Source organism: Onychostoma macrolepis, chromosome 23 (genome assembly GCF_012432095.1).
Source record: "Onychostoma macrolepis isolate SWU-2019 chromosome 23, ASM1243209v1, whole genome shotgun sequence".
In the NCBI taxonomy this organism is placed as follows: Eukaryota; Metazoa; Chordata; class Actinopteri; order Cypriniformes; family Cyprinidae; genus Onychostoma; species Onychostoma macrolepis.
Genome location: NC_081177.1, coordinates 27,616,783 through 27,642,900, shown reverse-complemented (window position 1 = coordinate 27,642,900; position 26,118 = coordinate 27,616,783). Strand labels below are relative to the sequence as shown.

At 36.0% G+C, this 26,118-nt stretch overlaps 1 protein-coding gene across 1 annotated transcript in view; it reads right to left on the bottom strand.

The window, feature by feature from the left end:
* Positions 1 to 4,944: 4,944 nt before the first annotated feature.
* Positions 4,945 to 26,118, bottom strand: part of dhx35 (DEAH-box helicase 35) — a 23,690-nt gene continuing 2,516 nt past the window's right edge. The window contains exons 2-21 of the mRNA XM_058763736.1: positions 26,055 to 26,118; positions 24,792 to 24,884; positions 23,095 to 23,172; positions 22,909 to 23,013; positions 22,763 to 22,824; positions 21,449 to 21,518; positions 20,828 to 20,887; positions 16,290 to 16,402; positions 16,100 to 16,196; positions 15,782 to 15,940; positions 14,500 to 14,710; positions 13,428 to 13,552; positions 12,726 to 12,780; positions 12,463 to 12,653; positions 12,281 to 12,358; positions 10,876 to 11,005; positions 10,278 to 10,359; positions 8,384 to 8,455; positions 8,174 to 8,285; positions 4,945 to 6,548 (exon numbers count right to left, since the gene is read on the bottom strand). The exon at positions 26,055 to 26,118 is cut by the window's right edge and continues 64 nt beyond it. Coding sequence (XP_058619719.1) covers positions 6,510 to 6,548; positions 8,174 to 8,285; positions 8,384 to 8,455; positions 10,278 to 10,359; positions 10,876 to 11,005; positions 12,281 to 12,358; positions 12,463 to 12,653; positions 12,726 to 12,780; positions 13,428 to 13,552; positions 14,500 to 14,710; positions 15,782 to 15,940; positions 16,100 to 16,196; positions 16,290 to 16,402; positions 20,828 to 20,887; positions 21,449 to 21,518; positions 22,763 to 22,824; positions 22,909 to 23,013; positions 23,095 to 23,172; positions 24,792 to 24,884; positions 26,055 to 26,118 — 1,996 coding nt within the window. The 3' untranslated portion in view covers positions 4,945 to 6,509. The remainder of the gene's footprint in view (positions 6,549 to 8,173; positions 8,286 to 8,383; positions 8,456 to 10,277; positions 10,360 to 10,875; positions 11,006 to 12,280; positions 12,359 to 12,462; positions 12,654 to 12,725; positions 12,781 to 13,427; positions 13,553 to 14,499; positions 14,711 to 15,781; positions 15,941 to 16,099; positions 16,197 to 16,289; positions 16,403 to 20,827; positions 20,888 to 21,448; positions 21,519 to 22,762; positions 22,825 to 22,908; positions 23,014 to 23,094; positions 23,173 to 24,791; positions 24,885 to 26,054) is intronic.

Below are 26,118 nucleotides of genomic sequence, written 5' to 3'. Positions count from 1 at the left end.
CTCACACACACACACACACACACACACACACACACACACACACACACACACACTCACTCACTCACTCTCACACACACACACACGCACACTCTCTCTCTCTCTCTCTCTCACACACACACACACACATACACACTCACTCACTCACACACACACACACACTCACTCACTTATCCACACACACACACACACACACACACACACACACTCACTCACTCACTCTCTCACACACACACACACACGCACACTCTCTCTCTCTCTCTCTCACACACACACACACACACACACACACACACACACTCACTCACTCACTCACTCTCTCACACACACACACACGCACACTCTCTCTCTCTCTCTCTCTCACACACACACACACACACACACACACTCACTCACACGTTTGTTTCTGTGAATTGTGGGGACTTTCCATAGACTTCTGTTACTTTTATAATGACCAAACGATATTTCTATCCCCTAACCCAACCCTGACCCTAAGCCTACCCCTTATAGAAAACCTGTTTGCATTGTTACACTTTCAGATAAACATCATTTACTATTTTTGATCATTTTTTCCCTCGTGGGGACCACAGGCCGGTCACTACAATGTCAAAAATTTCAGATTTTACTATCCTTGTGGGGACATGTATGGTCCCCACAATGTACTTAAACAAGAACACACACACACTCACTCTCTCACACACACACACACACACACGAGGAGTTCATTCAACTCCAACTCTTCCCATCCGCACACACACACACACACCTCCATCTTATGATTTACGCTTAACAAAATACGTCAGAATAGCGGATACTGGATGCTGATTTGCCACAATTTCCTACATGGGATCTATTTATCATGAGGTTTTCCAGAAACTAATTATTTATTAGTGCTGTCGAACAAAGTTTTTGTTTACATAATATATGTGTACTGTGTATATTTATTATGTATATATAAATACACACATATGCATATATATATTTCAGAAAAATATTTTATGTTTATATAGCCTATTAAATATATATATATGTAAATACATGTAAATATTTTCAAAATATACACTGTTTGTGTGTGTATTTAAAAATATAGGCTACGCAGTACACACACATATTATGTAAACAAAAACTTTTATTTTGGAATGCGATTAATTTCGATTATTCGTTTGACAGCACTATATGCATTATGCATTTATTTTATTCTCAGTTTATTCGTTTTATCTATTATTTGTCACAATTAGATGTTATAATTAAAAACAACTAATATTATCAAATATTATCAATCGTGTTTGTACAGTGTGCCTCCATTAAGTAGCATTAATAGAGCTTTAATCACATATTTATTACCTTGCATATGGAAATGATCGCATGCAGACAGTGCACCCTATTATATTAGCTTGACAAATTTAAATTAAAATGGCTATAAACTATTTTCTGTATATCAAAATAAAATAGCTTTACCTGAAAATATGTATTATAAGAGGTTTCATATAAACTGACGATCAGGGTATCTACGCAAAACTTTCTTTCGCTCAGAGGATAGCACTAGACTAAATTTTATCTAGACAGGGACATTAGAGGACATTTTAACTGTATTTAATAAAGTACACCTCTATTGTTGTCAACCCTTGTTAAACAAACTGCTAAATATTTCAAGATGTGTTGTCGTGTTGTGGATTCTCCAAGCTGTTATCACATTTAGATGAATTAATGAATCAAACTAAATATCACTGAAACAAAAGAGCTAAGAATTAAACAACTAACAAAACGAAAAAAATGCCACTGATGGCAGGTTTTGCCTGTCTCTCTGTCTGTGTGTGTGTGTGTGTGTGTGTGTGTCCAGTGCTGGCGCTCGTCTCGTGTCATATCTTTCCCAAGGGACTCATGAGAATCCAAGTTTCTTCCTTGCAAACTGATTTGAGGACTAAGCAAGGACTGTCAGAGACACTTTTTCATGCTGCCAGTAGGAACCTCCAGTCTTTACATGTCTCTCCAACAGAGAATCTGCTGGAATTACTGAGTCTTGCATCCACTTTACATGACGCTAAAAGTGTCACTGTAATTATATAATATGTTGTCATGTGATGGAGCATTGTGGGTTTTCTGATCATTAAAAATTCAAATAATCTGTTTGTTTTTTGTCTTCTTGTTAGTTATATTATTTCATTAGAATTCAGATTATCGTTATGTTGTTTATTGTTACATACGTACATATGAAAATAACAGTTCTGATCTTGATACAAGAAAATTGTGGAATACCAAAAAAGTACATCAAAACACCTCTTATTTTAATCACTAAATAATCCAATTAAATAAGTAATTCTTAGTATTTGTAAAGTCACAATATAAAGGACACACATATATATATATATATATATATATATATATATATATATACACACTCCAGTACTCCAGTACTCCAGTGGTTTGAGTCATACCTCTCAGATAGGTCCTCCAAGGTATCTTGGAGAGGTGAGGTGTCGTAACATCTTATTACTGGGGTGCCTCAGGGCTCAGTTCTTGGACCACTTCTCTTCTCTGTCTACATGGCATCACTAGGCTCTGTCATTCAGAAACATGGCTGATCATATCACTGCTATGCTGATGACACTCAACTCTACCTCTCATTCCATCCTGATGATCCGACGATAGCTGCTCGCATCTCAGCTTGTCTAACAGACATTTCGATCCCACTTTATATTAGGTGGCCTTAACTACTATGTACTTACATTTAAATTAATAATTTGATACAATGCACTTATTGTGTACATACATGTTTTTACATTGTACTTATATTTTTAAAAATACCTGTATGTAGTTACATATGTAATTAATTTCTGTAATTACATTTATAATTACACTGTTGACCCATCCCTTACATCTTAACCCACCCTTAAACCTACCCATACCACCAAACCTGTCCCTAACCACCCGTATCCCACCTCAAGAGCAGTAAAAGTGTTTTGTAATACAATAAGTACATTGTACTTATTTATTTTATGTAAGTACATAGTAGTTAAGGCCACCTAATATAAAGTGTGACCGACATTTCTTGCTGGATGAAGGACCATCACCTTCAACTCAACCTTGCCAAGACAGAACTGCTCGTGGTTCCAGCAAACCCATCATTTCATCACAATTTCACCATCCAGTTAGGCACATCAAACTCCTTCAAAAACAGGCAGAAACCTTGGAGTTATGATTGATGATCAACTGACTTTCTCAGAACACATTTCTAAAACTGCCCGGTCCTGCAGATTTGCTTTATTCAACATCAAGAAGATCAGGCCCTTTCTTTCAGAACATGCTTCACAATTTCTTGTTCAGGCTCTTGTTCTGTCCAGACTGGACTATTGCAATGCTCTCTTGGCAGGCCTTCCAGCCAATTCTATCAAACCTTTAAAATTAATCCAGAACACGGCTGCAAGATTAATTTTTAATGCACTCTCTACTCTAATTCTATTCTTTATAAAAATAAAAAGTAAAAATAATAATAAAAAAAAAATTGTCCCTTTTAGACTTGCACTCTATTCATTTACTAACTGCTTGTTTCCTTAAAAAATAAAATAAAACTAGGACTAGCTTCTCTATTCTTTTTCTATTCTATCTGTTTTCTTTTTATTTATTATATAATAAAAAACTTTTAAAAAACTTGCTGCGTTAAGCTAACTGAGACCTGTTATAGCACTTGCATATCATTGTGCTTTTCTTTGCTTTGTAAGTTGCTTTGATTTGTAAGTCGCTTTGGATAAAAGCATCTGCTAAATGACTATATGTCACATATACATATATATATATATATATATATACACACACACACACACACAAACCTCCTATATATATATATACACACACACACAAACCTCCTATATATATATATATATATATATATATATTCATTAAGCCATTTATGCTCATCACTTAACAACTTAAATGACTTAAATTTCAATTAAACGCTCAAATAAAGAACCACAATTAATGACTCTTAATTGTTTTATTATTATATGTTAATGGGATCCTCTGTTATGTTTCTTGTATGTTAGTGGGATCCTCTAAACTAAAAACTACAGCTGTTGGGTAACATGTGAGCATACACTACCATTCAAAAGTTTGGGCCCAGAAAGATCAGCATAATACAATGATTTCTGAAGGATCATGTGACACTGGAGACTGGAGTAATGATGCTGACAATTCAGCTTTATCAGCATATTAATTACATTTATACTTATGTTCAAATAGGAGACAGTTATTTTTTAAATGCAATAATAGTTTGCAATATTACTGCTTTTAACTAAAAAATAAATGTAGCATTGTTGAACATAAGAGACTTCTTTCAAAACAAACAAACAAACAAACCAAAAATTCCCACTAACCTCAAACCTCCTGCTGACCTCAAAGTGTCTCCAAAAGACTGTAATGTGTGGTTATTTCAGATGTACACATATATTTGCACATGCTAGCACATGTATTTCTCTGACCAACACTGACACCTTCTGGTCACTCACACACTTGTTTTAATCACAAACATGTAGTTCGATATCTTTGCTATTATTTGTAGCCTATATTTGAGTGTCAAGTCCTAAAACATGAAACCAGAAACACAAAAATACCTACATGCATTAAAAAAAAAAAAAGCTATACATTCACTGTTACTATGCTGCTCATTTAGTTATTTAGCAGACGCTTTTATCCAAAGGAAAAAAAATCAACAAAAGAGTAATGATATACAAGTGCTATAAGTCTCAGTTAGCTTAATGCAGTACACATGTAACAAGGTTTCTTTTTTTATTATTATATAGTAAATAAAAAGAAAACATAGAATAGAAAAAGAATAGAGCAAGCTAGTGTTAGAGGCCTTTTTTTTGTTAATTGTATAATAAATAAAAATAAACATTTTGTTTTGTTTTTTAAAGAACAGAATTAGAATAGAGTGCTAGAGTTAGAGGGTCAAATAAAGATGGAAGAGATGTGCTTTTAGCCGATTCTTGAAGATTTGCATGCTATCAACACAAAAACAAAACTAGAACTCTTTTAGAGGACCGGTAGGATACATGTCATATTTATTTATCAGTGTACTGTAGATATATAGAAGCGGTTTCCTTACTAGCAGTTTTAATATTTTACCAGCACATGGACACTTTCATACAAATCCACACCACAGTTTCCTTCTTTACTCTATTTAAAACAGACCTCAGTACAGACTCGACACATGTTTTTACTGTGAACATCAGACTTTATTTGACTCTCTGGCACACAGAGCTCTGGAGCAGCACATCTGGACACAGTCAGAGTGTGGTACGATTACATCTTGCACATTTTCCTCCACAAATAACTGCACTGCTGTGACACTACTTGAGATCTGTATTGTTTAAAGACATGCAAGAACGTTTAAACTGCTATCATATTCAGCTAATATGACTGCACCAGACTCTGTCAGCAGCTAAATCTACACTACTCAAGGCTACAGACTACATATATTCTATAACCATGGGTATTGTCTTGAAGACATTTGGTAATAACGTTACAGAAGTAACCTTGAAAGTAGATTTTAATTACATTGCTTTTAAAGTTTTTTTTGGATATAATAAACTATGCAGGGATCAAAGAAACCAACGTGTCACAGTGAAACTAAAACATCACAAACATTGTCAAAACATCACATTATGACAGAGGCTCCGCCTCCACCCACATGATTGGCACCACAGCCTTCCTATTAAACACCACGCCCAGAAGAGGCATGGCCTGAGAAGGGTTGCCATATCCACAATTAGCACCCCAATTACTTTAATAAGAAAGAAGCTCCTCCCTGAGGCATCTCATTCGCTGTGCTATTCACTCAACACACTGAACTAGTCATGGCTGATCTTTCCTAAATGAGACCTTACACTATGAAATGAATGATTACACCTAATAACACAGTTTTTAGGCCAGAGGTGCATAACAAGGCTACTTTATGGGGACCTATATATATATATATAATATTTAAAAAATGGCACTTTTTTGTCTCATGCTGACAGTGTAACTACAATTCATTTCACATTCCACATACATCAGGAAATGTTCTACGGATTTATAATATTTGGCACATAATGGTTAAAAGGCCACTACATTTGAGCTACACAGTATTTCTCCAATGAGGGTTTGAAATAACTGGTAAAAAGTAGCTTATTATAGTAATAGTATGGTAATTGTTGAGGGTAGGTCTTCGTGCGATGTTGTAAAGCTGTACATCAATATCAATCCATCCATCCATTCATTCTCTCACTCTCAAACAGTAAACAACAAAATCACAGTCAAGTTATCCCAATGGCTATTAAATAATACAAAGATGACCATGACCGCATTAATGTATCACATACATTTGTATATACAAAATACCACAGTGTTCCTTTTGCCTTCCAGCTGCAATAAACACCAAAGTGTGCATGTGTACTTAATAGTTCCTTTAGTTTTAGAGGAGCGGTTCCTTAAGATCGTCCTTTATCTATGACCTGGAAGTGTGAATGTAGCTCAGCTCAGAAGACTTTGGCCCGTTTGCTGTTCAGAGACCCGTGCTACAAGACAAATCAGAGAGGTGGGAAAAAGCCATTTAAAGACAATATTAGTGTGTTTTTGTGTAACAAAAAAGCCATGCTAATATATTTGTGTGTGACATCAACAACCAAAAACGTATTTAACTGTAGCAAAGAGCAAATATGACTAGTAAGGTTCATGATTTTATAATTAAAGGAATTGGCTTGTATTTTTGTTGAAGCATTTGTATAAATTATTTTAATTTGAACTTTAAAAGGTGAGAATTCAGTAGCTCACAGCAGGAAGGAAACACAGGGAAAATATATATTTCAATACTTTCTCTCACAGTTATATCGTTGGGGTAATTATACCGTAAATAAAATGCGGAAATCAGGGAGCCGCTATTAATATGCTGGGCACTGAAACCGCTTTCGAGATTCGCGATCGCACGTACTCTGCTTATACTATGGAGCGGCAGTACTAACCACACATTTTACAGGATCGGATGCTTGTCAGTGGTGCTCAGGATCTGTAAATCATTCACCATCATCCTCAGTCATCTCTCTTTACTCTGTTTATGTGGTAAGTGAAATCTTATGTACTGTAATGTAACAGGCTACAGCTAGCAAGGAGCTAACCATGTCCCTTTAGTGGCTCACGTTATTTTATTAGAACGCATTATTCCTGTGCCTTTCTGAATACAGACACCAACCCATCCCTGCACTTCACATCCCCTGCACAGCCTGGAACATAACATTTATTTCCATGATCTGCCATTTTCGCTGTTGTCCTCACTTGTTTCTTCACAGTACCTGCAGAACATCTGATGGTTCGGCTGGCGTCTAGCCTCGAACATGGGCGTGTATAAGCAAATGTTGGGGGCGTAACTATTAGTGATCCCGACTGTTACATCACAATCGGTGTTATGTTCTGATTCGCCTATTTTTCAGTGGTCATTTTTATTCACGAGATTTACATAAGAAGGAGGAAACAATGGTGTTTGAGGCTCACTGTATGTCACTTCCATGTACAGAACTGTTATTATTCAACTACGCCAAGGTAAATACAGTTTTCCATTCTATGGCATCTTTAAACATTTAGAAACATAATTAAGGATAGTTTTGAATGGAATATAAGAGTGTTTTCGGTCCAGACAGCAGAGAAGAGACTAAAGCTGACTAGACCAGCTCATCTCCCTGTTAAGCCCCGTTCACACTAGCAGCAACTTTTGTCAGGCCAGGGGCTGGCGATGAGGTCGCTGGTGGGCGTTCCCACTACTGGTTGCCTTGACAACGAATCAGGTTTCTTGCTGCTAAGTACAAACATTTTGGAGGCAAAAGACTAAATATAATCTAAATCTAAAATTAAATTCGTACATACAAACAAAAATGAATGAGAAACAGATCCTACTTTCTTCCATTGTGTATGTTTATCTACGGCTGAGAAGAGAACAATCACATGAGCTCAACCGTCTTCTTTCCTATTGGCTGTCGCTCCCAAAAGTCGCTCTCCATTTGCATAAAGTTGAAGGATTCTGAACTTTGTCACATCGCTGGAAATCGCCAGCTCTCCATTGAATTGAATGGGATTGTGTCGCTTTGTCGCTGCGTGTCGCTTGTAGTGTGAACAGGGTTTTAATGCTGTGTTGTTTGTGTGTTGCTCTCACCTTGGCCTGTTTGTAGAAGTGAGGCGCCAGCTCCACCAGCCAGGAGGACTCGACCGCCGTCACGTCCCGCATGTAGTACTTGCTGGTCTGAACCAACTCATTGAAGACGACCCTGAGACGCATCCCGAAACAAAGAGTTCAGTTAATATTTGGTGAAAAACAAACAAAATGAAATAAGCACCATTAATTCCCTTGGGTTTATACAAGTACCATTTGGGGGGTTTTTCTCCATACAGCACCGAATCAGGGTGAATGTACAGTTCTCTGTCATCGCGGAGAGTCCTGGACAATCAACAACATTAGAGGACGATTAGCGACAAACAAAAGACCAGTGTTGGGAGTAACATATTTCAAGTAACGCGAGATATGGAAATTTTTCAAGTAACTAGTAAAGTAACATTACTTTTATTATTTTTACAGGAAAATATAAAACACCAAGTAAGTAACACCAGTTAAGGTCTTTGCACACTGTGTCCGAAATTCTCGTCTGAAATTTTCGCATGTTAATAAATACGACCTCACGATGTGTCAATCACGGTTACACACTGCCTCCGAAACTTTCGTCCATCATAAAAAAAATTCGGACCAGGTTCGATTTTCTGCATTTTCACATCCATAGCAAGCATTTTGATAGGAATTTTGTTTTGCTTTTGCATTTTGTTTTTCCATGTCTTGACTGACAACTCTTCTGTCCGCATGTTGATTGAAATGAGTAAGTGCAGAGGCGTTGTGTGTGCTGTATGAACATGTTACTGTAGTTCTAGAATAGAATTTAGGTGCGTGTTATTTTATTAACTCATAATTGTGTCTGTTGTGCTTCATGTATGGTTAATGTTTGTCCAGCATGCCTGCATATACCTACTGAAGGTTGGGTGTTGTCGCTTGGTATGCTTGCATGGCTAATTGTGTTATTGTTGTTATTGTGTCAGTGTACTGATGTCTTGTTATTTTTTGTTTATAATTCTTGATAATTTAAAGGGTTCTGAAACATCTTGCCAAAGGACTGCAGTTGAAAATTATCTGGCTGGCTAACACTGGCACATTTACAGAAATGTTGATTAACGTGTGTTGTCCTCATAAATAAAAAAATTTAAAAAACACGTATTTACTTATCTTACAGTACAAAAACAGATTCTGTCTTCCTCAAAATGAATAAAAACAGTGAAATGCAAAATAAAAATATGACGCAAACCTGCAATAATTAAATATGTTAGATAACAAATATCCTTTATGTATTTAATCCAATTTTATTAACCAATGTCTTTGCTGCTGACCTTCAATGACCCAATTCAACTATACTAATATGCAAAACAGATGTCTTGATAAATATAGCATTTGATTTTCTTTTTTTTTTTGTGTCCCACTTTATACTAGGTGGCCTTAACTACTGTGTACTTACATTTAAATTAATCATTTGGTACAATGCACTTATTGTGTACATACATGTTTTTACATTGTACTTATATTTTTAAAAATACCTTTATGTAAGTACATCTGTAATTAATTTCTGTAATTACATTTATAATTACACTGTTGAACCATCCCTTAAACCTACCCAAACCACCAAACCTGTCCCTAACCTTACCCGTATCCCACCTCAATAGCAGCAAAAGTGTTTTGCAATACAATATGAACACAATAAGTACATTGTACTTATTTTTTGATGCAAGTACATAGTAGTTAAGGCCACCTAATATAAAGTGTGACCTTTTTTTTTTTTGCTGATGAGTGTTTTACTTTCTTCTCCTGCATACTATTCTTCATGCAATCCATAACAGCAGCACAGCTGAAATGTTTGCGCGGCACCCTCTACTGTACAGATGTGAAGGTACATTTCCTTCAGCCTGAGGCTTATTCATTTCACTTCTGGTGTGAAAAGGCTTTTACACATTTGCCAAAAACAGAACTTTTTATATTAAAAATAACCAAGTCCAGACCAGATGAGGAAAAAGTAACTCAAAAGTATTGTAACAGTAACTAAGTAGCGCAATTTGTTACTTTTTTAGGGAGTAACTCAATATTGTAACATTACTTTTAAAAGACACATTTATGGCTGGAACAGTCAGGTTACTGAGGAAACGGAAGTGAAGAGGAATGAACCGACCTGTAGGAGCCGGAGTGATGCATTCGGGCGGCATTCGCAAAAAAACCAGACACAATACATCTGAGAATCACATCCGGATCACCTGCAGCACAAACAGAAGAGTGAGAAATCTCTGAACACATATAAAAATACAGTCATGTAATGACAAACTCATATGACATTCAAGTCTGAGGATGAAACAAATTACCAATATGACAAACGGTAGTATGAAAACAAGACACACTGGTCAATGTGGTCAAATTTTGTACTTAAATATGATCAATATTCAAATTATATTCAAATTTAAAAGGCATCACATTCGATGTGAATCGCATTCGATTATGAACGCAATATTGTGCAGCTTGTCAGTGATCTACGGCTCTGTGTAGTAAATGGCGCTCCATTTGAAAGCAAGTGATGGAGATTTACTACTAATCACAGAACCGCCTTTACTGACGAGACACGCATGACAATCGCATGCGATTAATCATGCAGCCCTAAGCCCTAGTATGAAAACTGACAGAACAACACTAGAAAATCATGAAATCACCATAAAGTGTTACGTGCAACTGACAGGGCAATGTGATAATGTGATATGGTGAAGAGGATGACGAGTCACCTTCACTGGAGGTCCGAGGCACCTTGAACTTGTTGAGGAGGTGTCGCAGCTGCTCGCGTACGGCCACGGCCCGGAGGAGCCCTTTGTAGTTGAGGAAATGATCCTGACACCACTGAGAGCTCTTCTGATGCTGAGAACACATTTGACATATGCTGGATCAATAAATATCAAAATACCAATGCAAACAACCTTTACCCAAAAATCACATTATTTTAATTTGTGGTTGTCAAACAGGGGGCTTCAAGTCGACCTAAAATCAATTTAAAATCAGGGCTGCATGATTCATTGAAATAAAACTGAAACTGCAATATATCTTATCAATTATCAAATTGCAATGGCTGTGATTTAATTCAATAAAAATATGCGCTGTTTTAGAGTGAAGTGTGGCACTGTGTTCATTTATACGTGAGCATATCATGACTCGCCAGTGTTTTCAGCGTCTCAGAGCAGATCAGTTCACACTACATTTCTAATCTCTGCATCGGCTCTAGGTCATATTGATATATAAATCACAAACTGTGATTATGTTATACTTAATTTTGTTCTTCAATTTTAACTTATTTCAGTTAGTTCATTTCTTTCTTTCTTTTTTTTTTAATGTTGATAAGTTCTAATATTTATCTAACCTAATTATACCTAATCTAACCCTACAGTATAATCACAGTAAAGGTGTAAATTATACTTCTGTCAAACAAACAAGCACAGCAAATGAAAAAATAAATAAATAAAATAAGTATACACAAACAATGTTTTTCAGAAAATGTAAAATTTTCCCCAAATCTTGGAGCCCTACTTATGATTTAAAATAAGACAAAACCACTAAAAATAAAAGATATTTCCTTGTTTAATTCATCCCATTTCTTCTTTGAAGAACCAGGGTTCCCACAGTCTTGGAATCATTTTAAAAGTGTGATTTCAAGATCCTAGAAAAGTCATGCACATAAATATAATTTTAAAACAGCATGGGCATATTTATAAAGAACATGCATATTTCTAGTTATGCCACATTCTAAAATATTTTATCAGACAGAAATTGGTAAATGAAATGAGTGAAAAATATTTTATCCAGTAAATCGAAAAAATGGCCAAAAAAAGTCATGTAGATGTATTGGTTAAAAAGAGTGAACAACTACTTCAGGAATCCTGAAATATTACCATTTTTATTTTAATTACAATTAGTTTATTATTTTAATACGTGGCCTTTTTTCTTTCTGCAAATTGAAATCAAAATGTTAAATTATGTTGTGAACAATTGAGGACACTGGAGTCAAAAAGGTTAAGAATCTAAATGCAAACATACTTTTCAAAAAATGACCATTTCTTTGGTGACAAAACCCTAATCCCTTTTTTTAAAGCGGTAAAAGTGAATTTAAGCGAGGCTCTGACAAACAGCGTGATCGGTTACCTTTATGAAAGCCTCATAAACATTCAGCATGGTGAGATGATCTCCCTCAGCCACAGCAAACTTCCTGCGCTCCCGCGCCTGACGTCACAGGAACACACACAACAAAAGCTTTACTGGTACAAATCAATTCAAATGCTTTAGAAAGCATTAAAAAAAACAACAACAGACTAAAAAAAACGTACGGCTGATTTCTTCTGGTTGTGCGGCACTACAAAAATGTTCTGTATTTGCATCATGGCTGCTATCGTGACGATCTCCTTGGAGCAGCCGAAGTTTCCCGATTCCAGCAGCATCTTGGCAAACATGGGGCTGAGCGGAAACTCGGCCATTCGCACCCCCATGGGGTCAGTGAGACGCCCGTACTGATCCAGACCTGCCAGAGCGAGAGCTTATGAGAACACATGCAGATCATGCAGCAGTGAAAGAAACGCTCTTGATCTTCTACCTCCGAGAGCGTAGAGCAGCTCCAGGGCCTGGACCATGGACTGAGCCGGCGGAGGCTGCAACACAAACACACTGATGCTCAAAGCAGAGCAAGGCTTCACACACCTGCTGACGTCTGTTAGCTGCGGTCAGGGGTAGGGCTGGGCGATATCGATCACGATCAGTTGATATCGATAAATATCAAGATAAATGTCAAATTTGTATTTCTGTCAAGTTTAAAGGCAGATTTTTGCTCCAATGTGAAAGTTGTAAAAACCAGACGGTTAATTGTGGTTTTAAACTATTCTTTAAGGTCAGAACATGACAAACACTTCAATTCTTTACACTTTTCCTTAACAAAATAAGTATCTTAATAGAAAAAAGAAAAAAAATTCCTTAGTTCAGCATGTTCTAATGAGTAATACGGTTTCAAATCAAAAAACAGGTTTGTGTTGCCTGATAATATTAATAATATTAAAAAAAAATTGTCTCTTAGAAATACACATTTGACAGTAGCTTGAGTTAGGATGCAGATGTAGATTTATATTCATTATCAAAATCAGTAATATCTGTAAAAACTGTAGCAATCTCATTTTCTAGCGCTCTTTCGGTCCGCCTCATAAACATTATATCGAACTCTTGTTATTGTTTATCGAGGAAATTTATATCGCACGATAATTATCGTTATTGATTTATGGCCCAGCCCTCGTCAGGGGTCACTCACAGACAGGAAGTTGAACCGCAGCACATTGTCGATGCCCAGAGCTTTGAGCTGCAGGATGACCGGAGCCAGATTCGAGCGCTGCATCTCAGGAACCGTCGACTCGGGCAACTTCTCAAAGTCCTCCTCTGACAGAGAGAGAAGCACAAACATACAACCACTCTCACAAAGAACGTATACAGCACAATACACTACAGTACAGTAGAGTTCAGTGCTGCAGTTCAGCAGAGCATTAATAGGTCTACAGCGTTGTGGGGCAGAACTGAACTGAAAATCATTCAATATTCAAATGGAATCAAACTTACTTGAAATTACAATTTCATAAATAAGTTAATTTTGCAATTAACATTACAATACAACATTTAAGTTACAACATTTGTCAAATCTATGTACAACGTTTGCAAAATTATCGTGACCGTTGTTGAATTGCCTTTTCCTGTCATTCCAACTCATGAACTGGAAAGGAAGTCGTTTCTTAAATTAAAGTCTATTGCAGTGTTATTTTAGTAGTGGTTAAATACTACTAAACTGTACTTACATTTATGTATACCATTTAGTATTTATATAGTAGACTATTATAGTTTTCATTTTGCAGCTTTTATTTTTATATTTTAAATTTCCAGTTTAGTTTACTCAATTCTGTTATGCGTTTTTGCCATTTTCATTAGTTTTTGGGTTCTTTTTATAGTTACATTTAGCTTATTTATTTTTATTTCAGTTTTAGCTTCAGTAATTTTATTATTGCATTTTAAACATCTTTATTTTAGTTAGCTAACTTCTAATATTATTGAAGTATTTTTTTTTTTTTTTTACTTTTTTCATCTTTTTTTTTCTTCAGCCTTTTCAATTACCAGTAAAAATGTTTAATAGTTTTAGTTTAGATACCAATAGAATTATACTTAAGAATTCTATTCTGTACATTCAGTCTATATAATATATTTCATAGACTTAATTCATATACATACATACATATATATATATATATATATATATATATATATTTTTTTTTTTTTTATTATTTTTATTTATTTATTTATTTTTTTATTTATCATACATTTACATGACAGCACTGTACCTGTGTAGAGCCGGAAACACTTCCCTGCGCGGTTTCTCCCGGCTCTCCCGGCTCTCTGACAGGCGGAGGCTTTAGAGATGGGCGTAACGATCAGTGACTCTATCGCTGTGCGTGGATTATACGCCTTCAGCTTCACAAACGCACAGTCAATCACAAACACCACGCCGTTTATGGTGATGGACGTCTCGGCTATATTGGTGGCGACCACCACCTGAAAAACATCACACAAACAAACAAAAGACCGTCAAGAGGATTCAATGTAGCTCTGAGTGCATACGGTCACGTGTGTGCTGATTCTCCAGTTTCACTGTTTAACAGCGTATATCTGAGAGCGCAAACAGGACACTAAATGTCATTGACTGTGACTGAATCTCAATTCGTTGTTTCTGTCCTATAAATAGGACAGACGTTGCAGACGTTGAATGAACATAAAATGAAACTCAACTCAAAAAAATGCAAGGTCTTACATGTTACCCGCATGAAACAGATACCAGCTTGGCCATCACTTCTATAGATCAGAACATTTTGAAAACCTGTGTCTCTGTTAAGCTTTTAGGGGTTACCATCAGAGCGATTTAAAATGGGATGGTCAAGTGGATCAAGAATTGGTTATCATCTATACAGGGTGTGTGCGCCCTGTGTTAGAGTATGCAGTTCATGTTTGGCACAGTTCATTGACTACTGATCAAATTAAAAGGTTGGAAAGTGTGCAGAAACAGGTCTGTAAAATCATTCTGGGACAAAGGTGTGAAGGATATTCCGACGTCCTCTCCCTTCTTGGATTGTGCACACTAGCAGAGAGACGAGTCCAACTGGTCTATTCAAGTCTAGTTTTAGAGACTGGCTGCCACCACTCAGAGAGCAGATGACTGGACGCCGGATGAGAAACTCAGATAAACTGACAATCCCCAGATGCCGAGCAGAAAATTGAGGATTATACATTATATGAATAAATAAGCTTTCCACTGACGTATGGTTTGTTAAGATAGGACAATATTTGGAAAATCTGGAATCTGAGGGAGCAAAAAAATCTAAATATTGAGAAAATCGCCTTTAAAGTTGTCCAAATGAAGTTCTTAGCAATGCATATTACTAATCAAAAATTAAGTTATTTATAAGATATATTTACAGTAGAAAATTTACAAAATATATTCAAGGAACATGAACTTTACTTAATATCCTAATGATTTTTGACATACAATGTATTGTTGGCTATTACTACAAATATACCCCAGCGACTTAAGACTGGTTTTGTGCTCCAGGGTCACAAATGTGGTTGCACCTTTCTGACAGTAGGGGGCATCCTCTCGAACACTCTCATCTGCTCGTTATAGGGCAGGCCCGAGTACATGGGCAGCACACACAGGTGCTTCTTCATCCCGTAACGGGACAAAGTCCGGGCCTGTTCCTGGAGCAGAGACACCACCTTCTCCACCTCATCCTGATGAAAGAACGAGCAGAAAAACATTAATGCACGCCGACAACAGGTCAAACATCAGGGGTGCCTTAAAACACATCTTTTAAAAGACCTTTTTAGGACGTGAACAATGAAAATCAATGCTGCATGTCCATTCCAGAACAAACCTGCACACACACACACCTGTCCTGTGAGGAACGCCAGCACATCTCCATCATCCTCCGTCTCGTGGATCTTCATCACGGTTTCCACCGTAGCCTTCACATAGTCCGGTACAGGACTAGAGACAGAAAACATGCGGTCACTTTCATTCCTGGACGCAGAGAGAGACTCTTTTTTCACAGGACTGAGCGTATGTGAATATCAGCTTCACCTGACAGTGTAGAAAATATCCACAGGGAACGTTCGGCCCTCCACCGTCAGAATCGCACAGGTGTCTTTATTTGGGTCTCCAGTCTCATTTAGGTTGAAGAAATCGTGGAATTTCTGAGGGAAACAATATTGTTCATGCATCAGATGTAGATCAACTCTACAAACACTGAGCACACAGCCGCAGGCCGCTGAGATCAGCAGATTATCACGAACCCACGGACGATTAAAGAAACCAACAACAGTCTTGTGCAGGGATAATATGGGTTTTTGTTGTTGTTTTAAAATCCTTCAAAAACAGGATACCATCCAAAACTTTAGTGTTGTTAAGACTTTCTAATGTTTTTGAAAGAAGGCTCTTCTGCTCACCAAGGCTGCATTTATTTGATCAAAAATACAGTAAAAATAGTATTATTCTGAAATATTATTACAATTTAAAGTGAACATTTTAACTCTATGAATATATTGCAAAATTTAATTAATTTCTGTGATGCAAAGCTGAATTTTCAGCATCATATACAGTGCCGTTCACAAGTTTGGGATCAGTAAGATCGTTAATGTGTTTAAAAGAAGGCTCTTCTGCTCATCAAGGCTGCATTTATTTGGTCGTAAATACAGAAAAAAAAATAAATAATATTGTGAAATATTTGCTATTTTAATATACTTTAAAAATGTATTTCTGTGCCGCAGCGCCGAATTTCCATCAGACATTTACTCCGGGCTTCAGTGTCACACGATCCTTCAGAAATCATTCTAATATGCTGATTTATTATCAATGTTGAAAACAGTTGTGCTGCTTAATATTTTTTGGGACCTGTGATACTTTTTTCTTAGATTCTTTGATTAATTAAAAGTTAAAAAGAACAGCATTTATTCAAAATATTTTCTAAGAACACAAGTCTTTACTATCACTTTTTTTTAAAAGAAAGAAAAATTAGCTGACCCTAAACTTTCGAATAGTAGTGTATATTGTAACACAAAATTTATATTTTGAATAAACACTGTATATAAAATCATAAAACTATGATGATAATGAAAATATCTTACACCTCTTTTACAATGTGCATGCTTTTATCATTTCTGAATTCATTTATATTTAAATTTATAAATCAAATGATATTTTGAGAGTCATTAAATTTAAACTTTTCTTGAAAATGGAATGAATTTATGAATGAATAAATAAATATGGATCGCAAAGGTTCATAAGTCTCATGTGTTAGTCACATCAGATGTGAGTCCCTGTACACAAATATTGCTCATGATGACGGACTGAAAGCTATACAACATTTTCTAATGAATAGACGTATAGACTCTTTGCCTCGCTCTGAATTCATTATTCAGCTCACTGAATGGACACTTAAAATAAGGTTTTCCTTGTCCAAGACCTATTGTACATTCAGGTTCAGGGTACTGCAACGTGTGCATGCTTTGCCCCTAACTACACTAACCTTCTTTTAGGTTTATGGGAGAAGGATTTTGTCTATTCGAACAGCTACAGTGACATGATAAAATGGTGGAGGAGGTACACTGATGGCATTTTCTTGATACGGAGTGGTTCTTATGAAGAACTGTTACAGTTTTATGATCACTTGAACAACAATGACAGGAACGTAAAACTGTGCACGGAACATTCCAAAACGACCATTAATATTTTAGATCTAACCATTTCTAATGGTAAAGATGGGAAGCTCCACACTACTGTGTATCGCAAAACAACAGATAGAAACACTATGTTAAAAGCAGATAGCTACAACTTTCGGCCAGTTCCAACATCTTAGACGTATTTGTGATACCAACAATGAATATGAAGTGCAAGCCAAAGTCATGTCTAACTGATTTTTACAAAGGGGCTATCACACAGAAATTGTACATAATGCTAACAGGAAAGCCCAGTCCATTCCTACATCAGAGCTACTCCAAAAAAAGGCTTATTTTGTTACAATTAGAGGTCGACCGATAGTGGATTTTACCGATACCGATAGCTAGGTTGGACCACACTGGCCGATACCGATTAATCAACCGATAGTTTTCAAAATGGATACTGAAAGAGAGCTAGTGCTTTACTATTTAAAAAAAAAAAAAAAGCAGCAACAGTACTGAACCATACTTTGTAAATGAATAAAAATATTAATATTATTTACTATATTGATCATTAAAGTTATTTCATAATTTGCTAATGTTAAAAGAAGAAACTTTCAAATGTAAAAATATAGCCTATTAGTAGCTAATAGTGAATGTTGAAATGAAAACACTAACAATACTTCTACAGTTTTCATTAATGCTACGAATGGACTTTTATTGTTAAGTGTTACCATTTAATTTCAACAGTCATGCTTAAAGATGGCCATGTTTAAATATCTACACAAGGCCATAGCATTAAAAGTACATACATATGGATATTGTATGTGTACTAACACACTTTATTTGCTTTATTTTTTAACACTTGATAATTATCTAATCAAAAAAAAAAAAAAAAGTTAGTCGCGCAGCGCTGCGTCTAGGAGAACTCAGAGGTATCACACACACTCACACACACTCACCAGGCACTTTGTGTTCAATTCAAGTGGCGGTCTAAAACAATTTATTTAAATCACCAAATGGACATAAGTTTGCTTCAAGAATGAACAATGTGGCATAAATGAGTTTGAAGTTCGGTGTTTAAAAAAACAGAGCAAGCGGAAAGAGAAAGCGCGATCTATTACAGCTCTCTATATGAAGCAGACAGACTTTATTAGTGCCACAGAAAGACAAACGTTTTGCTGAAAAATGCACAATACATAATTTATAGCCTAGGGTGAAGTCATTATACATTCACAACGATTTGGGACAAATATAATGTAATTTAATAGAGAACTATGTGAATGGCGCTCTGTTCCGCGGCAGGCTTTTCTGTCGGCTGTATTTAAATGCGCGTCTGGAGTTTCCCGCTCTGTGCAGCGCGGTGTCACGTGTCAAAATAAACAACACGTGCTGTCAGTGATTTCTGCCTCTAGAGGCCGCTCTCGTACTGAATAATGCCAGCGGACCCGTCTCAGCCACTCCAGCAACGGTTGCAAACCGGAAAACTATCGGCATGGATTTTTGCCGATAACCGATAGTTGTGGCAATCAACTATCGGTGCCGATTAATTGGCAAAACCGATGAATCGGTCGACCTCTAGTTACAATCCCATCAAAAGGATAATATACTCAAATTGGAATCTTATTAAGAGCGACTCTGTGCTTAGAGAAGTGTTTTCTGCACCTCCAAAAATTAGCTTTAAGAGGGCTCCTACATTACGCGATTAGTACCAAGTCATCTTCCTGCCAAAAAACAGATCACTTGGCTTCACAGACAGTTAGAAGGTACTTAGAAATGTGGGTTATGCAATCATTGTTCCAACATTAAAGAATGCAAACAATTCTGTGATTTTAAGACAAAAAAAGATTCATTAATTGTAACACTACTTTTGTGGTATACAGGTTATCATGTAAATGTGGATGTTTTTATGTAGGCCGGACCAAGAGACGTCTCAAAGACAGAGTATCAGAGCACAAAAATGCCATTAGAAAAGCCCATTTGGATTATCCTATGGCTAAACACTTCCAAAATGTGCACAATAGTAATCCAGAAGGATTTGTTTGGGCTTAATTTGCAATGTAGCCACCTAGTGGACTTTCTTTGTGTGTGGATATTTACGATGTACGCCACCTAGTGGACTATATATATATATATTTGTTTTTTGCATGTGAATATTCACAGCCAGCCAGTGGATTGTTTTGGCATGCTTCATGTGGTAATTTACCATGTCACTCAGGTGTTTTTAATTAGTATACACAAAAGGGGAAAGTGTTTGTCTGGGAAGCACACCCTGAAGAAGGCTGTTTGTATCGCTATGCATGGGTTGCTTCTTCCCATGTCTTTTATATTTTCTATTATGAAATAGTCAGTAAAATAAAGGCTTTTTAAATAATTTTGAAGAAGAGTGCCTTGGATTTCTTTTTTTTTTTTTACATTTACTTGAATTCCCGACCCCCAAGAGATTGAACTCCCTGAGCACCCTGGACTTTTTTTGTCTTTCCAAAATAAATATGGCTTTTCAAGCATCAAAACATAAGTTTAATACAGCTTTAAATTTTGTTTCATTTAAAAAAGCAAATCATACATTTTTTACCATGAATTACTGAACTAATGTCATTCAGTGTAGCAATAGTTCATATAGCAATAAATCTTTTCAGGCATATTTTCAACAAAAATCATTAGATGACATTAAAAGACACTCTTTAAGGATCTCAGTGCAGTTCCAAATCAATTAATTATTTAAAATCTTTACTAAAATTAAAATTAAAGATTGCCACTATCCTTCAAACCACTAGGTTTTATCCATTTGCATGAGGATTTTAATCATTTAAAATCTAATCTAATTTAGTATGATCATTTATCTTCTACATATTTTAATAAGTGCAGGTCAGAATAAATATGTTGTTTTATTTTTACATAAATCTATCCGTGACAAAGTAACATGATTTCGCCCATATATACACAGTCAGAGGTTGTATTCACCTTGGCATCCAGAGTGGCTGAAGCTACGATCAAACGCAGGTCTCTGCGCTTCTTCTGAATCTGTAAAGAGAGAGAAAACAATGGGAAGAAAAACCTCACACAAATGTGACCCTGGAGCACGAAACCAGTCTTAAGTCGCTGGGGTATATTTGTAGCAATAGCCAACAATACATTGTATGGGTCAAAATTATCCATTTTTATTTTATGCCAAAAATCATTAGGATATTAAGTAAAGATCATGTTCCATGAAGATATTTAGTGAATTTCCTACTGTAAATATATAAAAACTTTTTTTATAAATTAAAAAAACTATTAACTATTAAAAACTATTAAAACTATTTTTGATCAGTAATATACACAGCTAAGAACTTCATTTGGACAACTTTAAAGGTGATTTTCTCAATATTTAGATTTTTTTGCACCCTCAGATTCCAGATTATCAAATAGTTGTATCTCGGCCAAATATTGTCCGATCCTAACAAACCATACATCAATGGAAAGCTTATTTATTCAGATGATGTATAAATCTCAATTTTGAAAAACTGACACTTATGACTGGTTTTGTGGTCCAGGGTCACAAATGCTCATCTGACAGACAACAGAAATCAAACAGAGCATCACCTTCTTCAGGAGGCCGATGGCGATGTCGGTGTAAAGCGTTCGCTCGTGAGCTTCATCCAGCATTATCACACTACAGCAAAACAACACCAATGATCAGCGCCTGTCAAAATGGCTGAAAAACTACATTCAAATTTTGTACTTAAATATTATCAATATTCAAATTATATTTGAATTTAAAAGGCGTAATTTCAGTCAGGAACAAAGCTTTTGGCTTCTCTCCTGAGGCCACAAGAGGGTGCACCGAGCTAAATATTACTAATGCACGTTTATTAAAGCAATAAAATAACATCACTATTTTTGAAAGTGCATAATTGTTTTAAATAATGTTTATAAATCACATACAATTACTCAAGTTGCTTGAGCAATTTTAAACAAAACAACATCATGTATCCATAGTTTAATACAAAGGACCGAAAACCAATCGCAAAGAGTACTTTTTCCATTGAAAACACGAGAAGCAGTGGGATGGGGAAAAAACACTTTTTAAAAGTTGAACTTACATTAATTTTACATGGCTTTCTAAACAAATATTTTGAATGAACAACGCAGCAGTGCCGCATCTAGTGAGTTCAACTGGATAGACTACAAAAAACACCATTAAAGTGCCCCTATTATGGGTTATGAAAGGTTCATATTTTGATTTTGGGAGTCCCCAACAACAGGTTGACATGCATGCAAGGTCAAAAAACACTTTCATTTTCTTATAATATGCATTTATTTTTACCTTATTTGCTCAACGACTCCTAAACGATTCGCTCAATAATTCATTTTTCCAAACCCCTCCTTTGTGTGACGCTGATTGCGGTGATTGGTCGATTTCATTTAAAGAAGTGTTTGTGAGCTGCTGCTTTGTGTACAGCGTTACCGGGGAAACCAATATTTTTAACGCTCCAAAAGCGGCACCTAGTGGCAAAGAATGAATTTGCATTTTCATTCAGACCAACTGGAAAAGACCAACAAGTGGGCGGCAATATGCTAATGTTTCATGTTGACCTCAACTTGGGATTCGTTTTACAAATGACTCGTTTCAATGATTCAGAGTCGACTCTTTCTTTTGAGAGACGATAACTTTATACACAGTGCACTTTCAGATTTAAAACTTTGCAGGATGTTTTCATTCACGTAGAGCTGTGTTACACACTGCATGAAAGCTCATCTTTAGAAATACATAATAGGGGCACTTTAAAAAGCAACGACACTCACATCGTCAATGCATCTTGTGTGCCACTGATAAGGTGCACACCTAAAATTCGTGGATTTATTTATTTTTTTTTTAATTCGACAAATATTCGAAGCACCACTGCTGTACTTCACCTGTACTTCTTCAGCAGCGGGTCAGACATCATCTCCCGAACCAACATCCCGTCCGTCAGAAACTGAGACAAAGAGAACAGGAAGTCAAGACGGACACCCTTCACAAACAGCAGGCGTAACTCTAATAAACCAGAGTCTGTCTGTACCTTAATGCGTGTGGCGTGCGGGTCAGAGCGGTCATCGAAGCGGATGCTGTAGCCCACCTCATGCCCCAGATACGCCCCGCGCTCCTCCGCCACGCGATCGGCCACCTGTGAGCACACGATCACATCAGACAGCGGCCCGCAGCACACACTCACGCTCAGATTAAACTGAAGAGAAGAGTTACGTACAGATGTGGCAGCCACCCGCCGCGGCTGAGTCACGCCGATCACCTTCCCGTCCGCCGCCCATCCCGCCTCCAGCAGATACTGCCCAAACATCAGCAACATCACAACACACCTCTTTCCTTACTGTCAGGCTTATTCTGAAGACACTGCTGAACTAAGTGATTTTCCAGTGAAATGTTAACATTAACTGTTCCCTTCTGGTGGAATGACCTGCCACACTCGATCAAGTCCTTAGCCGTCTTCAACTAACGGCTACAAACACATCTCTTCCATCTCTAGCACTCTCTACTCTGACACGTTTGATAGTACAGGAACTTACTGTTAAGCTATCAACAGTTTTTTTCCATAGCGTTTTTACTAAATTTTACAGTTAAAATTGCACTTATTTTTTTACAGTGCAAGTAACACAATTAGTTTCCTTTTTAATGAAGTAATGCGATATTGCAATGTATTACTTTTAAAAGTAACTTAAAAATTGTCCCTCAGCCGGTCTGTGTTCTGTCATGTGATCTCGACTGTGTTGTTTGCGATTGTGATCGCTGAATAAATGCACTTACTCAACCGCTGTTGTCTATGATATTAAACTATATGTGACCCTGGAGCACAAAACCAGTCTTAAGTCGCTGGGGTATATTTGTAGCAATAGCCAAAAATACATTGTATGGGTCAAAATTATCAATTTTTCTTTTATGCCAAAAATCATTAGGATATTAAGTAAAGATCATGTTCCATGAAGATATTTTGTAAATTTCTTACCGTAAATGTATCAAAACGTAATTTTTGATTAGTAATATGCATTGCTAAGAATTCATTTGGACAACTTTAAAGGCATTTTTCTCAATATTTAGATTTTTTCGCACCCTCAGATTCCAGATTTTCAAATAGTTGTATCTCAGCCAAATATTGTCTGATCCGAACAAACCATACATGGAAAGCTTATTCAGCTTTCAGATTATGTATAAATCTCAATTTTGGAAAATTGACACTTAAGACTGGTTTTGTCGTTCAGGGTCACATATAATAAGCCTATAATAAATCAGTACACTAGATGAGGTAAATAAACCATGTATGAGTCCACATTCTATTGATTTGTGCTCGTGGTGAAAGTGCAATACCTGAAATGTAAAAGTAAATTTCTCAAATGACAACAATCATAAAGATTATAATTTTGAGCAAAAATAATTGATCAATTCAACCAATTTACAGCATGACGGAAATGTGACTTAGATTTCATTTACTAAAACTTGACTAAACAAAAACAAAAAAAGGTTAACTAAATATGATAACTAAAATGTACATTAGACTAAGACTAAATTAAACATTGCTGTAATGTCAAGTTTTCATTGACTAAAACTAGACTAAATGCTGAGACTTTTAGTCAAATAAAACAAAATGGGATAAGGTTGACTAAATATGATAAAAACTAACAAGGACATTTAACACGGGACTAAGACTAAAACACTGAAATTGTTTCACGCACTGCAGCGGTCGTGATATGACGTCACGCTATGCAGCGTCTTTTTAAAAACTTAAATTCAACACAAAACAAATTATAATACACCTAAAATGTAAAAATATACAATCTACTCCACTACTTCGCATGCGTATGAATGGAAGTCAATGGAAGGAAAAGTGCAGTGTGGTTGATAGTGATTGATTGAGGAAAGGCTTTGCGTCTGATTGGCCAGCGCTGGACAAACCTGTGGGATTTGTGTGGTTTTTCCAGATCCTGTTTCTCCAACAATCACCACAGTCTGGAAACTCTCCACCAGATACAGGATGTTGTTTCTGTGCTGGATGAAAAAAATAAAAATAAACATTTATAAATGCAGAACTTCACTATTAAATAAAATTGTAGGTAATGCTTTATTTTGATTGTCCACTTTAGACATTCTACTAACTTTGTAACTACATGTCAACTAGCAGTCATTAGAGTATTAGTGGACTGTCTGCGTAATATCTTCTAACACTTTATTTTGATGGGTCCACAACATACAACATACTGACTATCAGAAACTTTGCAAGTATATGTCAACTTATTCTACTAACCCTAAACCTACCCTACTGAGAGTTAGTAGACATGTAGTTACAAAGTTACTTATAGTTAGCAGAATGTCTAAAGTGGACTATTAATATAAAGTGTAACCAAATTGTATTGTAAATATGCAAACAAAATTATAAAATACAACACGTTTTCAAAAAATGATCAATTTTGTTACGTCTACTAATACATAGGTTATATATATATATATAAAGGTAGCAGCATAAAATTATAATTAGTGGTGTTTGCTTTAAAATCTTTTGAATTTGTGGGAGTTTGCGATCACTCATAACACACCAGAAACACTTCAGCAACTAAATAACATGCTAAAAACCCCTCGCAAAACCCAGCATCATGACTCAGATTCAGGGCTTAAATTGAATATTTATCCTACACTGAGATTTAATATATTATTATTATCATATTTATATTTAAAATTATGATTTATTGAAAAATAAAATGATATAGTAACATTAATACTTATTATTGTTGTTATAATTGTTGTGTTAACGTGCACACATCAGAGTTGTTACTGTTAACTAAAATTGTTAGTTAATTGAACTAACACTGAAATAAAATCAAATATCATTATCAGATGAAAACAGAAACACTAGAAATGTTGCCTTGGCAAATAACGGTAATAAATGTTTAATTTGAAGTATTAAAATCACAAATGAAAACAGAGATTTTAAACAAACGAAGCTTGAACTGAGTACTTCAGAAAAGAATAAGAAAAAGAATGACAACACATGAACACAACAGAGCTGCTAAAACCTGAACTAAAATGAAAACTGAAAATATTATAATTCTTTAGTGAAGTGGCGTGTGGCCAAACATGGCGTCCCATACTCGGAATTTGTGCTCTGCATTTAACCCATCAAACTCTTAATAGATGCTGTATAGTAAGTGTTTCTGCAGACACCTTGAAGACGGGGAGTCTCTGCCTCTGTTTCTCTATTGAGAGAGCTGTGTGTGGGTTATAGACG